The sequence below is a fragment of the Heptranchias perlo genome, chromosome 10, assembly GCF_035084215.1.
Source record: "Heptranchias perlo isolate sHepPer1 chromosome 10, sHepPer1.hap1, whole genome shotgun sequence".
Lineage (NCBI taxonomy): Eukaryota > Metazoa > Chordata > Chondrichthyes > Hexanchiformes > Hexanchidae > Heptranchias > Heptranchias perlo.
Window position 1 is genome coordinate 3,071,708 of NC_090334.1, and position 16,124 is coordinate 3,087,831.

The window sequence follows — 16,124 nt, forward strand, 5'->3', positions numbered from 1 at the left end:
TTATTTCTGTGGTAGTTAAGTTGTACTTGTTCCCCAAAAATTACATGGAATTACATATAATGAAAAGCACAGAAATAGGCCATTCGGACCAGCTGTTCTGTGCTGGTATTATGCTCCACACGAGCCTTCTCCCTCCCACTTCATCTAACCCTACCAGCATATCCTTCTATTCCTTTCTCCCTCATGTCTTAATCTAGCTTCCCCTTACATGCATCTATGCTATTTGCCTCAACCACTCCATATATTAGCAAGTTCTACATTCTGACCACTCTGAGTTTTAAAAAAAAGTTTCTCCTGCATTCCCTATTATTTGTGACTATCTTATATTTATGGCCCCTAGTTCTGGTCTCCCCCGCAGCCAAGGTTCTACACAAGTTTAACATAACTCATCTGCTTTTCAATTCTATCTCTCTAGAAATGAACCCCAGTACTTTCCTTTTTAATGGTCTTATTAATCTGTGTTGCTACTTTGTGATTTGTGTCTCTGGACCCCGAGATCCCTTTGCTCCTCCAGCCCATTTAGACTTTTATTTTCCAAGAGTATGTGGCCTCCTTATTCCTCCTACTAAAATATACCACCTCACATTTATATATGTTGAAATTCATTTGCCAATTACACACTCATTCTGCTGCAATATCCAGAGCATTTTGTTTCATTACAGCTCAGTGATTGGAACTTGCATTACAATAGATTTCAATATTCTTAGTTATTTGAATTTCCCTTTCTCTTTGGTCTCTTCCTCCCCCCCCCCCCCCCCCCCCCCCCAAAGTTTAGTTCTACTTCATCGATGTATATAATCTCTTAATATCAGTAACATTTTGATCGGTGCTGGATGTCCCTTTTTTGTGTTAATCATGGATTTATGATAACAGCCCTCCGCTGTCGCTGTCTTACTGTGTCATGTGACCTAAAAACCTGCTGCTGTTTTCAAAGCTGCACTCTTGTTCATGTGCCATCCTTCAGCTCACTCCACTTTTATAGCTTTTTAGCCTCAGTGCACTTCAGCTCAGGAATTCTCTCTGCTGCAGTTTCATCACCGGTTTGGCGCATGACATCTGATGTATTTAGCTCAAAGTTCACTATAGTAATAAAACGGAAAATGATCTAAAGTTTGGGGTAGTCAGGAGAGAAGAGAGCCACTTATTCCCAAATGTGCTTCTGGACAAATTAGGAATGTAGGTGTGGGCACTCTGGTCAGTGGACCTCTCTGTATCTTGTAAAGAGTATCTAGTTAACAAACAACTGCTCTTACTGGTATGTTTGGCACAGCAAGAAAACATTGTTGGATATATGTACACTCCTGAGGTATATGAACAGCAATGTTAATCGTTTCAACGGACATCAGGCTACCCAACTCAGTCCTTCATGATTTTCTACAATACAAATGAAATTTCTCTTTATGCTTTATTGTATTCAACTTTTTTAAGGCTTCTTATTTTTTTCGACCAAATTAAGGTCACAAATTCAAGTTAAATCAGCTGTGAGCAAATACGTGCTGCTTCAAATCAAGAATAAAACATTTGCAAGCAAACTTTTGGTTTACTCAGCAAAACATTGGAAGGAATAAATAAACAACATTTTAAGTAAATAATCTCTTACAACTGACTTCACAAAGTACAATACTAAAAGGAGTTGATCATTAACCGCACCCTCTGGTGCCTGTCCTAGAGTATTGTAAACAATTTTACAACACCACGTTATAGTCCAACAATTTTATTTTAAAATCCACAAGCTTTTGGAGGCTTCCTCCTTCCTCAGGTGAATGTGGAAATGAAATCGATTTCATTTCCACATTCACCTGAGGAAGGAGGAAGCCTCCAAAAGCTTGTGGATTTTAAAATAAAATTGTTGGACTATAACTTGGTGTTGTAAAATTGTTTACAATTGTCAACCCCAGTCCATCACCGGCATCTCCACATCATGTCCTAGAGTAGATGGAGTGCCCCCTGCACTCAGCAGGGAAAGAGGCACTGAGAGTCGGCCTAGAACTGTAGTGTGGGTGACATTGGTGTTCCTCAGTTTTAAGGAGTTGACCCTAAATTTTGAATTGACTTTTGTGGAGGTAATTTGTTGGGTTTAATCAGAACTACTGAAGTGATTTGGCATGAATATTTGAATTGACATTGTAATATCAGTAACTTTTTGAGCTCTTTTGGTCTCAGAGGACTGAGGTACTGTTGTTGAGTATAGACGACATAATTACATGCCTCTCTCCACCTTAACTAATGGAATCTTAATTCTGACAACAGGGGTTAAAAGGTTGATTGAGCTGCCAACAGTGCAGTGAACTTTGATTTTATTTGAAATGTTTGAGATTCCACTGTTTGCAAGAGTGTGTTTCAAAACTAGAGTGCGTGCCTATGTACTTCTAAAATGATGCAGTGTTCTGGTTGAATGTGGAGAGGACCGATGGTGTGTGGAACAATTGTTTTGTCTGTTAGTTATTCGGTTCACCCTAATATGGATGCAACTGTCAGTGCAGGTTGGATTGACGGCATGGTATCAGTGAAGACAATTTTGTCATGTAGGAGTACAAATTAAAAGTTGCATCATAATCTGTTTTGAAGCACAAAATTATATTGTTTGGAAAGCACAAGAGGGCTTTTACTTCAGAGCTGTCATAGACTGAAGGGAACAGTGGATTTCAATTAACAATTGTGTGAGAAGTGCTGTGAATGCTTTTGATGATTATAAAAATGTTTTTTTTTAAACTTGCTTTTATCTCAATGGATATTGGCTAACAAGCTCCTTCTAATTCTATTTTCTTTTAAAGCAGTTGATACTGTTTACATAGCTGAATTGATTAAAGCTCAGTATCTCTCCTCAGTTAACAATGGTTCATTTTTTGTGTTTTGACCTATAAAAAGCCCCCACCTTTGTAGGTTTCTGCATTTAGTTTTAGTGATTTTAAACCCCTGTAGAATTACTGAACTTTAGGCACTCCATAAACAGTAATGTGTTTTTGAGGATGATTCATAAAGCAACACTCTGGATTAAATCTTATTCCTGTAGGATCTCAGACCAATCAACTGCATTTTATTTTTAAAATCTGCAGCAATAACTTCAATCATTAATCCTCTTGAACATCGAGGGTATGTAGTGTATGCAGTAGATGACCATGCTGACAACTGCTGGCACACAAAAAAAATCCACACTTACAATACATATGCTGGTTTAATTTAAGTAATGGCTGATGTCTGGGCATTTATTTACAAGGCTATAACCTAATCTTGCTGTTCAGACTGTTCTTAACTGCTCAAGAATGGCTCTCTCAACCTCCGCCCAAACCACTCCCTTGCCCTGGTATTCCCTGACTCTGTGTAATGACAGTGAGGTGCACACATTTGATCTGTATTGCTGCTGGGTTGTTGATCTTGGCTGCACTGCTGTGGTGAGGTCGTGAGCAATGGCTTGGTACCTTCCCACAGACCAGAGCTAGAATTTATCCAGGCTGCTGTTTTGCACTTGGCAGCTAGCTTAGAGTGATATTGTGTTCTGGTAGATACTTGCCCAGCTGCTCTCTTGGCTGTACACAGTTGGGAACTTGGCAGAAGATAACTGGTTCACTGTTCAAGGTGCCCTCCTCCAAATGAAACTTGAAGTTCAGGCTGTGCCCCGTCTGCCTGCTGCAGTGGTTCATATGGGTGTTTTAAGATGGCATGGTGCTGTTTGAAGAAAACTAAAGTTCTGTCGTCATAAATAACATTCCCCCCTCAATCAATCTATGTAATACCACCAAAACAATTAGCTGGCCATTCATCTCATTACTGGTTCTGAGATATTGCTGGCACAGAATGACTCTCATTTGCCTACATTAATGCAAAGCCTACACAACAATCACTGCACTTTTTGTAGAGCAGTGGCTGCTGTATGTAGGCATTGTGTGAAGATTCATCATGTTGTATAAGTTGTCATCTCTTCCACATCTTCCTCCTCCTTTCATATTAACCTTGTGCTAGCTTCATTTTACCACGCAGCCAACAGTTAATCTCTTGAGCATTTCTGTTCAGTTTGCTTCTTGTACTTAAAGACCAAAATGAAGTTGGGAGAAAGGTACTTGTTGAGAATTAGCTCCCTTCCATTTGATAGAAATCTGTAGCCTCAGCTATAGTGTGGTTTCCTGGGGTTGAATGGCTCAGGATCAACTCCAGTCAGCCAGGGTTCGTGCTTATGATAGCTTTCCAAGGATTCCTGCTGAAGAGTCGGCCTCTGTGGATGTTGTGTGAGGACAGATCAGACTCAGCTGGGACACCCTTCACAACTGAATTGCTTCCCAATGCTCACGGTGTATAAAGAATGCCCATTTGGCTAAATTACCAAATGGCTGCCAACAGCCATGAAATTCGAAGAGTCACTAATTTTAAGAGACAGGAGAAAAGCTACGGGAAAATAATGCTTGTTTTATTTAACTTTTCTTGTAATGTATTTGTAATAAGTCAAGCTGGAGTTCAACACTTCCCAACAATCAACATCCTTCCCTTATTAGTGGCCTTCCATCGAGACTGAGCTACGATTTGGTGATTTGTGCAAGAGAGAAGGGTGGAGCGGACCACAGAGCAGGAGGATTAAATGGTCAGTCGTGCTGAATGCAGTGGAGAGTTTGAGGGTGATTAGAAGGGATCACACGCCAAGGTCATAGTCGCAGAGGAAGTTATTGGGGACGTTGACTAGGGCAGTCTCAGTCCTTTTGAGTGTTGAAGGTATTCGAAAAGGGTTTTTTGGGAGAACAGGGTAGCAATCACATGTTCTCGGACTTGAGAGGAGTGGAAAGGAAGGTTAGACCTGTGGCTATCTTTGGAAAGAATGTAGTGGTTGAGAGTCAGTTTTTTTTTTAAAAAGGTGGGCAATGAAATCAGTTTCCAAGGGGAAGAGTACTTAGCCTGAGAGGGAGGCATTTATCATTTGTAGCATAACACCTTTTTAAATCAAGTCTGTATCTCAAAGTTTCTCATTTAGTCTTAGGACAAGGAATGATGCATGATCTAAGTGAACAAATTTGTTCATCTTTTTTCAGTCAATACTCAATTACTCTTACTGTTGAATTTTTTTCAGGAAAGAAGTAGTGGATATGGCACAATGTGGTGGAGCAGTAATTTGTTGTGCCTTGGAGTGGTATTCATGCCTGTGGTTGTAATTTGCCCCACACAGTGAGGCCCGGTCTCTTCCTCCATGGGAAGAAAGGATAATTGAAGCAATTCAACACTTGTGGCCCTACTGTTCATGCATCTCCTAACACTGTCTCAGAGCTGCATTGGCAGTGACCTTGAACAGGCTGACTGGATGCTGTGTGAGATGCTGGAAGACACAAGCAAAGGAAGAGGGGAAAGAGCTCTTAGAATTTTTTTTTCCCAAAAAGACATAACAATGTTAGCACCTTGCTGAGAACAGAATATGTATGATTATATTTAGTGTCTGTGTAAAGCTGTACATGCCATATTGGCTAGGGTTGTGCAATAAGACAATTAGTTAAATTGATCTCAATGTTTAGGTGAGTAATGTTCTGTTTGACAAATTGGCACAGTCATAATGGTATGTGATTTTGATTAATAAGAAGTCTTAATTTTCTGTTCTTCATCTTGAGAATGGATGACTGCTGTTGGGGAAAAAGAAATAACCCAGTATTTTCAGTGGGTCACAATTTAACATGCAATTTTTTTCCCTTGTTAGAGAGTGAGTGGTCAAAAATGAACAAGTTACGACAAAGCTTCAGGCGCAAGAAAGACATCTATGTTCCAGAATCGAGCCGACCGCACCAATGGCAGACTGATGAAGAAGCAGTCCGCAGTGGCAAATGTAGCTTCCAGGTCAAGGTGAAGTCCTGCTGTACCTTTCATTTATTATTTGAATGAATGATTTGTTTGTGAAAGGCTTTGTGGTTTGTTAATAGGGATTGTTAATTCTAGGAACATAGGAACAGGAGTAGGCCATTCAGCCCCTCGTGCCTGCTCCACCATTTGATAAGATCATGGCTGATCTGTGATCTCGCTCCATATACCTGCCTTTGGCCCGTATCCCTTAATACCTTTGGTTGCCAAAAAGCTATCTATCTCAGATTTAAATTTAGCAATTGAGCTAGTATCAACTGCTGTTTGCGGAAGAGAGTTCCAAACTTCTACCACCCTTTGTGTGTAGAAATGTTTTCTAATCTCACTCCTGAAAGGTCTGGCTTTAATTTTTAGACTCTGCCCCCTACTCTGAGAATCCCCAACCAGTGGAAATAGTTTCTCTCTATCCACCCGATCCGTTCCTCTTAATATCTTATAAACTTCGATCAGATCACCCCTTAACTTTCGAAACTCCAGAGAATACAACCCCAATTTGTGTAATCTCTCCTCGTAACTTAACCCTTGAAGTCCGGGTATCATTCTAGTGAACCTACGCTGCACTCCCTCCAAGGCCAATATGTCCTTCCGAAGGTGCGGTGCCCAGAACTGCTCACAGTACTCCAGGTGCGGTCTAACCAAGGTTTTGTATAGCTGCAGCATAACATCTGCCCCCTTGTACTCTCGTCCTCTAGATATGAAGGCCAGCATTCCATTAGCCTTATTGATTATTTTCTGCACCTGTTTGACACTTCAATGATCTATGTACCTGAACCCCTAGGTCCCTTTGGACATCCACTGTTTTTAACTTTTTACCATTTAGAAAGTACCCTGTTCTATACTTTTTTGATCCAAAGTGGATGACCTCACATTTCTAGTGCAATCAGCAAAATATCCATATTTAAGAAAGAAAGAACTTGCGTTTATATAATGTTTTATCGCTTCCTCAGGACGTCCTAAATACTTGACGTGATGGATTACTTTTGCAGTGCAGTCACTGTTTTATGTAGGCAAATGCAGCAGACAACTTGCATACAAGGTCCCCCAAATAGCAAATGAATGAGCAAATAGTTTGCTTTTAGTAATTGTTAAAGGGAATTTTGGTCAAGACTCTGGGAGAACTCCCTGCTCCTCTTCAAATAGTGCTGTGGGATATTTTATGTTCACCTGAGCAGGAAAATAGGGCCTTGGTTTACCATCTCATCTGAAATAAAGCACCTCTACAAATGCGGAGCTATCAGTACTGCACTGCAGCATAAGCCTGCATTATGTGCTGAAGGTTGTAGTGGGGATTGAACCCACAACTTACTGATTGAGGTGAGAGTGCTACCAATTGAGTCAAGTTGACACTAGACACTTAAATTCAGTTGGAAAATAGGTAGTCAAACTCATCAATTTTAAATTACTCTGTGTCTTGTACCAGTTAAATTATTTCCTGGTAGACTACTTGCGGCACTTGGTCTCCTTGTTGATCAGATAACCACAGCAACTAGAAAGGTGCCACCAAGTTTGACATAGACATTGCTATATAGAATATTGAATTTCAGTTTTGAACCAAAAATTTCTACGCTGACTTTAAATTGCATCCATGCAGTTGAAGAACTGTATGGTTCTGGTATACGCTCCAATCTTCCAAAAATGAACATACTAATCTGACTAAAAATATTTGGAAATTGGTTTCTGTAAGCCTTGTATCATTACACTAAGTGTGGATATAAGTATGTTTTAAAATTGCAGCTTTCCAGCAAGCATTCTTCTGCAGTAAATATGTATTCAGACTGTTTCTGCTTCCTGATACACTGAGATGTGCTATTTTAATGGACCAGATGGGTCATGTTAAACCAAAATTTTAGGCTAATATGTTGTGGAAGCTACTGTGAGTGGAGTAATGGCGATTGGAGTGAGTAATATTTTTCATAAATTATAACTTGTGAAGAAATAACTTTTGGAATGACTATTTAGGTTGAAACAAACTTTTGCTGATTTTTTTTTTCTTTTGGTTGAAATTAAAATCTGGCATTGCAGTTGTTCTGGTTAAGTGTTTCACTCTGTTTGAAGAATTTATGTGGATGTTCAGAAAAGAAATCTCTATTTCCTATGTTCTGAAGGGGACATTTCCTGCAGTACTCAGACTGTGTCTGTCATATGTTAGAGGCGTCATCCTTTTTCAGCTCTGGAAGTCTTCTGTATTCCCTATCATTCAAAGATAGAAAGTCATCTATTTCTAAGTATAGATTAAAAGAAAACTGGGAATCTGAAATGGGAATTGTTGGAAATGCACAGCAGGTTGAGCAGCATCTGAAAGAGATTAAGCTTACGTTTTGGGTGGGACATTTAAGTCAGTACACTTTTTTTAAAATAAACTATTTTCCTTGAGGGTCACCATGAGATACAGTATGGTACTGAGGGTGATGGATAATCTACAATCTATAATGCATGCAAATTTTGGGTAATATTCCTATTTGCAATGGTGAGTTAGAAAAGTGACACCACCACCCCGCTTTCTGATTTTGTTTTCCATCATGCCACCAGATGATTCTTTTTCTGCTGAAATGATTTGAACTGCAAGTACTCTGTAATCGATGAACATGGTAGTTTGGGTGTGTTACTGCATATTTCTTTTGTTAAGAGAAATGACAGGCAATATGCTCCCAGTCTTTCACAACTGCATCACGAGGAGATGCATGAGCACAGTCTGAGCTGTCCACCTCGTTTACCATGACGCCATTTTATGTTTGAGTTTGATAATTGAGTTGAACGTGAAACCATGTCCTTTTACTCTTGTTGAAGTGGAAGATAGTGCAATACGTACCATGTCCTATTATTGCAAGTTTCTGCACCGTGCAATGGATAGTTTAAAATCGGAGATAGGAGCTTCTTTAAGAACCAGAAGAGGTGTTGTGAATATTGGCCTTGTGTTTTTGGGTGCTTTCAGGCATAAAACTACAGTGAATAAACACAAGCTTTAATGACCACTTTTAACCATTAGCCTCAACTACAGATGCTGTTTGGCTGCTCTATATTGAGATTCTACTTACAAAGAACTGGAGCTGATGTGATTTGTCGAATATGTTTACTACTGTCTAAATCTCCTGATGATTATCTACTATTATAATTGTGCTCCAGTAAGAATTATTCATCCATGTATTTTTAGATGGCAGTTCAGGATTTCCATGTTCAAGCAGGAAACTGAAAGACTGTTTTGTATTTGGGAGTTCTTTATAAATAGCCTACTGTCCTTCAGAATACACAATGCAGAATTTCAAATCTCTTGAAATTACCAGAAGCTGATTTTTTTTTTTAAAGTGTGTTTTCCCAGTGGCCCAGTGAGTAAAGGCATACAGATGAGTAGGTCCCAGGTTGGAACCTAACCCCATGTCTTCAGATGATGTGACCAAGGGGCAGCATGTAGATGAGAAAGAGGAGGGGGCCAAGGATAGATCCTTGAGCGGTGGGTTCCAGAGGTAACAGTGTGAGGACAGGAAGAGAAGCCATTGCTGGAGATGTTCCAGCTACAATCGGATAGGTAAGAGTGGAACCCAGTGAGCTGGACAAAGGGGGAGAGGTGTTGGAGGAGGATGGTGCGGTCGACCATCAAAGGCTGCAGGAAGGACAAGGAGGGATAGTGCGTCCCGGTCAGTCACAGAAGATGTCATGTGTGACACTTCTTTAGGGCCGTTTCGTGATGTGGCAGGGGTGCAAACCTGATTGGACAGATTCAAACAGGGCTGTGGAGGCTCAGTCATTGATTACATTCAAAACAGAGATCGATAGATTTCTGGATATTAAAGGCATCAAGGAATATAGGGATAGTGCAGGAAAATGGTGTTGAGGTAGAAGATCCGGCTCGAGGGGCCGGATGGCCTCCTCCTGCTCCTATTTCTTGTTATGTTCAAACATAAAGTTGCGGGAAATATGGGCGTGGATTTGGGAGGCAACTACACGTTCAAGGAATTTGGAGAGGAGATAGAAGTTGGAGATGGGGCAGTAGTTTTCAAGGACAGAGGGGTCGAGGATGGTTTTTTTTGAGGGGGGGTGGTTGGGGTGAATGATGGCTGTTTTGAAAGGGTGGGGAATCGTACCTGAGGAGAAGGAATAACTTGCAATGTCAGCTGTCACCCTTCACTCACTCACCTGACGAAGGCGGTAAGCTCCGAAAGCTTGTGATTTTCAAATAAAACCGTTGGACTATAACCTGGTGTTGTAAGATTCCTTACATTTGTCCACCCCAGTCCATCACCGGCATCTCCACATCATAGCTATCATGGGGGCCAAGAAGGGAAGTTTGATGTTGATCAGTTTCGTGGGAATAGAGCCAAGGGAGCATGCATGGACAAGATGATTTCAGAGAGGGAATCATGGGAGACAGGAGAGAAAGTAGAAAAAGATTTGGGTTCAAGGCTAGGGCGGAGGAGGTTTGGCTTGGTTAGCAAAGATAGCTGAACGGATGGTCTCAATCTTGGTATCAAAGAAGTCCTTCTGCATGGTAGGAGCCTATAAATTTAGAGTTAAAAAATAAATAAATTGCACATCTAAAAATATGAAATATTTAGGGCCATGACCAGCCGCATATATTACAGTATTGCCATGCAAGACACTAGAGCTGTCTTGGGAGATTGAATTGGGCCAAAGTTAATATGGTATGGTCGGTCTGATTAGAATGTAATGGCAATACACTCAGGAGAAGCAGTGTTTGTTTTGCTACTTAACAAATAGGAGCAGTAAATGATATGTTATAATTGTTCCAGATGCTCTAGACATGGAGAGTGACAGGCATTTCTGTCGTTGCTGTCTTGTTCCCCAGGTTTTATGCTGTAAAACTACAGTTCTGAAGCTGCCTGTGACTGTTTGATTGTCGGAAGTTGCCCTGTAATGACTGTGAACTGGTAAGATTGCACAAAGCTCAGTCCCTGGAGTGCTGAATTCTGATTACCATTAAGCAGATCACAGCAGGGGAACTTTCTGTGTAAAAACTCTCATGGATGGCATTTGAACAACCATGACACAGCGTAAAATGTGGGAACAAGTAAGCTCTGAAAATAGTATCTGCATGGCGAATCTTAACATTTGTGTGGTTCCTGAAATATAAACATCCTATTTCTACACATCACCAGTTGCTTGGTATTAACAGCATTATAAACCAAAAACACATTTGATGCCTGACTCCTAATTTTGTTCAAAGCTGATTGGATAATTCACAATCGGCAATCAACCTCCCTCGTAGAAGGAACTGATTTGCATGGATAGTTATGGAGGTTGTTTAGCACCATCCATGCACCAGCAAAGGTGAAGCATATCCAGTCCGTGGGAGATGTGCGAGCTGCTGTTGAAATTATTTAGATGAGGATGTATTTGATAAATGGGTGATTCAGATTCATATCAGTAGCTAACAGGAAACAATAGTAATGCCAAGGATAGATTTTCACGTCAGAAAGCTTTGACTCTGTTTGTCGTTTTACCCCATTTCTTTCACCCTCTCTTCCATGCACTGCATCCTCTTGACATACGATATATCAGGTCATGCAAAGTTCCACAGACTCTGCTGCCCAATTATTGCTCCTATCTTTTAATTTCCATTATTGAATACATTAGTAGAACCAAGGGTAATTGTCCTTTTGAGCTGCTTTTTATCCTGCCACTGCACATCACATGGTTGACATTAATTTGGTTATTGCAGAATCACAGACCATGGAAACAGGCCATTCAGCCCATCGTGCCTGTGCCGGCTCTTTGAAAGAGCTATCCAATTAGTCCCATTCTCCTGCTCTTTCCCCATAGCCCTGTAATTTTTTCTTTTTGAAGCATATATACAATTCCTTTCTGCGTTAACAAAAAAAAATTCTCCTCAACTCCCCCCTGGTTCTTTTGCTAATTATCTTAAATCTGTGTCCTCTGGTTATTGATCCTCCGGCCAGTGGAAATAGTTTCCCTTATCTACTCTATCCTTAGCATGGATAGAGGATTGGTTGAAGGACAGAAAACAGAGGGTAGGGATAAATGGGTCATTCTCAGGTTGGCAGGCTGTAACTAGTGGGGTGCCGCAAGGATCGGTGCTTGGGCCTCAGCTATTTACAATCTGTATTAATGACTTAAATGAAGGGACCGAGTGTAATGTATCCAAGTTTGCTGACGATACAAAGCTTGGTGAGAAAGTAAGTTTGTGAGTAGGACGCAGAGTGTCTGCAAAGGGATATAGACAGGTTAAGTGAGTGGGCAAGAAGGTGGCAGATGGAGTATAATGTGGAGAAATGTGAGGTTATTCACTTTGGTAGGAAGAATAGAAAAATAGGATATTTTTTAAGTGGTGAGAAACTATTGAATGTTGGTGTTCAGGGTGTCCTCGTACAAGAAACACAAAAAGTTAGAATGCAGGTCGAGCAGGCAATTAAGAAAGCGAATGGCATGTTGGCCTTTATTGCAAGGGCGTTGGAGTAAAAGAGTAAGGAAATCTTAGTACAGTTGTACAGGGATTTAGTGAGACCTCACCTGGAGTACTGTGTACAGTTTTGGTCTCCTTATCTAAGGAAGGATATACTTGCCGTACAACGAAGGTTCACTAAATTAATTCCTGGGATGAGAAAGTTGCCCTGTGAGGAGAAGTTGACTAGAATGGGCCTATTCTCTCTGGAATTTAGAAGAATGGGAGGTGATTTCATTGAAACATATAAGATTATGAGGGGGCTTGACAGGGTAGATGCTGAGATTGTTTCCCTTGGCTAGAGTGTCTCGAACTAGGGCATAGTTGCAGGATAAGGGGTCGGACATTCAAGACTAAGATGAGGAGGAATTTCTTCATTCAGAGGGTTGTGAATCTTTTGAATTCTCTACCTCAGAGGGCTGTGGATGCTGAGTCATTGAATATGTTCAAGGCTGAGATCGATCGATTTTTGGACTCGAGGGATATGGGGATCGGGCGGGAAAGTGGAGTTGAGGCTCAAGATCAGCCATGATCTGATTGATTGGCGGAGCAGGCTTGAGGGTCCGTATGGCCTACTCCTGCTCCTATTTCTTATGTTCCTATTTCTTATGTTATTTATTCTATCAAAATCCCTCATAATTTTGGACACCTCTATTAAATCTCACCGTAACCTTCTCTGCTGTAAGGAGAACAATCTGAACTTCTCCAGTCTCTCCACATAACTGAGGCCCCTCATTCCTGGTACCATTCTCAAATCTCTGCATCCTCTCCAAGGTCTTAACAATCATCTTAAAGTGTGGTGCCCAGAATTGGATGCAATATTCCAGCTGGGCCTAACCAGTGATTTCTAAAGGTTTAGCATAACTTCCTTGCTTTTGTACTCCATGCTTCTATTTATAAAGCCCAGGATCCCATATGCTGCTTTAACTTCCTTATCAACTTGTTATGTCAACTTCAAAAAATTGTGTATGTAAACCTCCAGGTCTCTCAGTTCCTGCACCCCCTTCAAAATTGTACCATTTCATTTATATTGCCACTCCTCATTCTTCCTTACAAAATGCATCACTTCACACTTCTCTGCATTAAATTTTATCCGCTCATTTCACCAATCTGTATGTCCTCCTGAAGTCTGCTGATCTCCTCCTGACTGTTCACTACATTTTTAAGTTGTGCTATCTACAAACTGTGAAATTGTGCCTCCGATACTCAAGTTCAGGTCATTAATATATATCAGCAAGCGCTGTGGTCCTAATACCGACCCCTGCATTAATTCATAGACATAGAAATTCTTGGCAGTCAAATGCAAGTGGTTGATTTTCTAACCTGCATTATGTTGCATCCCTTAATGCTTTTACATGAATGCTGTCTGCTACAAGGACATAAGGAGCAGCACGGTGCAAGCACAGAAACTGACCAAGCAGATTAAAACCCCATATAACATTGTATAACGTTAATACAGTCTGTGGTGTCTGGTGGTGGTATACTGTTTTGAAGACTACAGTATAGGCTCAGTGCTTCATATACTGACCAAGCTTTACTTGTATCATTTTTGCAGTTATTAAAGGATGTTCCAGTCTGGAACAATTCAACTTGCTCTCTAATATCCTTCAAAGCATTATTAATTCAATATTTTATGCTTATTTAGTACATTGATTAATTTGACTAACTGGCAAGTCACTCTCTCCTTATTCATTATTTCAGTAGGGGGATGATCATTTTCTTTGTTCCACCTGTTTATCTATCGTACAATATGTATGATTTGTTGTGTCAGTGCATTCTCACTTCCCTGACCAGAACTGCTTCACTTCATGGATTAAAAAGAGTAACAAATACAGAACCATCTCTGGGATCCCCACATCTTCAGACATTAATCCTTCGCCAGGCTGAAGCAGCCTGACTTCATCGCACTTAACTATTCAACACACCGGCCCAGTTAATAGGGTATAGTGATTCGGCACATTGCAAAATTGCCAAGTGCTATGAAGTGGTAGCACATGAGACTGGAACTGCAGTTTGCTTCCTTCAACCCCCCATAATGTAATTTCAAAAGCAAATTGGAGCTGCGTAGGTCTTAGCATCTGGTAACTTTGACATGGCCTCCTCATAAACTGAGTCCCAAGTTTGACTAAGGGCCTAGGTATAACATTTGGTTAAAATTTCAGTGTGAGTTTGAATTTTTAAATGTTTATTGTACAGTTACTTTAAATTACAACTTTTTAATTGCAACATTTATTTCAGCTTATATTTTCAGCTTTTGGTGTTGAACTACAATGGGGTGAATTCTATGTTTGAAATGTAATTCTCTGGTCCATGATAACCATTCAATATCAGCACTAACCAATCCGATCAATCAGGCATTGAGTGGGAATATTAGATTGATGCATACTAAAGGCAACCCATAGCTCCTCTTCTCTGTGACCAACCACTTCTTCAAACCCTTAATCCCTGCATCCACCCTCCCTTCCAACATCAAGTGGCAAGAACTCATGGATTTGATCATCTTTACAATTGAGATCATTTCTGCAGCTGCCTCTACTGCCACCACCTCCTACCCACCGTCCAGCCCCTATTCACACTGTCCCCTGTCATTCTGAGGTTCTTCTCCCATCATCCATACCATTGAATGCTCCAGGCTCATCTGTTCAATGAGACCCAACTCCAGCTTCCTCAGTCCCCATTTGATCCAAATACTCATCATTCTACCTCCGTTGGTCCTCTGTTAGCTGATGATATTAGCAGTCCTCTTTGCTCAGCCACTGTCTCTCTCTGTTTCAAAACTGTCATCATCCCACTCTTCCACAGCTCACCTTTGATCTCCAACTACTTCCCCATGTCTAAATTCGTTTTCTTCATGAAAGTCCTTAAATATGTTGTTGATCTATAGCGTCATGTCCATCTCTCCCAAAACTCTATTTAAACCCTTTCGGTTAAGCTTCCACCCTGATTATAATACCAAAGTCACACATTACATCTTCTGTGACTGCAGTATGCCATTATTATCCTCAGCCACCCTGTGATGATTAATACTGTCAATCACGCCATCGTTCTCCATCATATCTCTTGTTTGATTCTACGGGACTGCTCTTATTTGGTTCCACTCCTACCCGTCCCAGTGCAAACTGCACTTCTTCAGCAAAGATCTCTTTTCTGCCCCTGCACAGTTCCCTGAGTTTGTGTCCTTGGCTCCGCCCTCTTCCTCATCCATGTGCAGCCTTTCAATGATATCATCCGCAGGCATGAGGTCGGCTTCCATTGTATACTGAAAACACCCAGCTGTACCTCTCCACCATATCCTTTTACTCCATAACCACCTCTCTACTGTCAGACTGAGATTAAATTCATGGATGAGTCAAAATTTGCTTCATCTGAACATTGGAAAGACCAAAGCCATTGTGGTTGCCTACAATCATAAACTCTACCTTGCTACTGGTTCCATTCCCCACCTTGGCTCCTCAGTCAGCCTGAATCAGGCTGTGGAAACCTTGGTGTTCTGTTTGGTCCAGAGTTTAATTTCAAACCCACATCCTGTCCATCAAGACTGCTTATTTCCACTTTGCTGACATTTCCCACCAGTATCCCTACTTCACTCTGTTGCTGTGGAAACCTTTATCCATCCCTTTGTCACCTCTACATTTAATTTTTCTAATGTCGTCTGACCAGTTTCCCATCCCCCTCCCTCTAAACTTGAAATCATTCAAAACTCTGTAGCACAGAATAGAGGCAGCCTGTGAAGTGTCACTCTCGTTATCTACTTTGGCTCCCAGTCTTCCAACCAATTGAATTTAAATTCTTTGTCCATATTTTCAAGTTCCGCCACACACACTTGCCAGCATACCTCTGCTCCTCCTCCAGCTTCACATCCCCTGCAGTTCTCTGACTGGCC

General features: G+C 40.9%; 1 protein-coding gene across 7 annotated transcripts in view; it reads left to right on the forward strand.

The window, feature by feature from the left end:
* numb (NUMB endocytic adaptor protein) overlaps positions 1 to 16,124 on the forward strand; it is a 173,123-nt gene that overhangs the window by 93,817 nt on the left and 63,182 nt on the right. For 6 of the 7 annotated variants that reach the window (XM_067991133.1, XM_067991136.1, XM_067991138.1 and 3 more), the window contains exon 2: positions 5,669 to 5,811. In XM_067991133.1, the coding sequence (XP_067847234.1) occupies positions 5,686 to 5,811 (126 nt within the window). In that variant the 5' untranslated portion in view covers positions 5,669 to 5,685. Of the gene's footprint in view, positions 1 to 4,508; positions 4,574 to 5,668; positions 5,812 to 16,124 lie in introns of those variants that run through there. The other variant, XM_067991134.1, reaches the window with a different exon arrangement.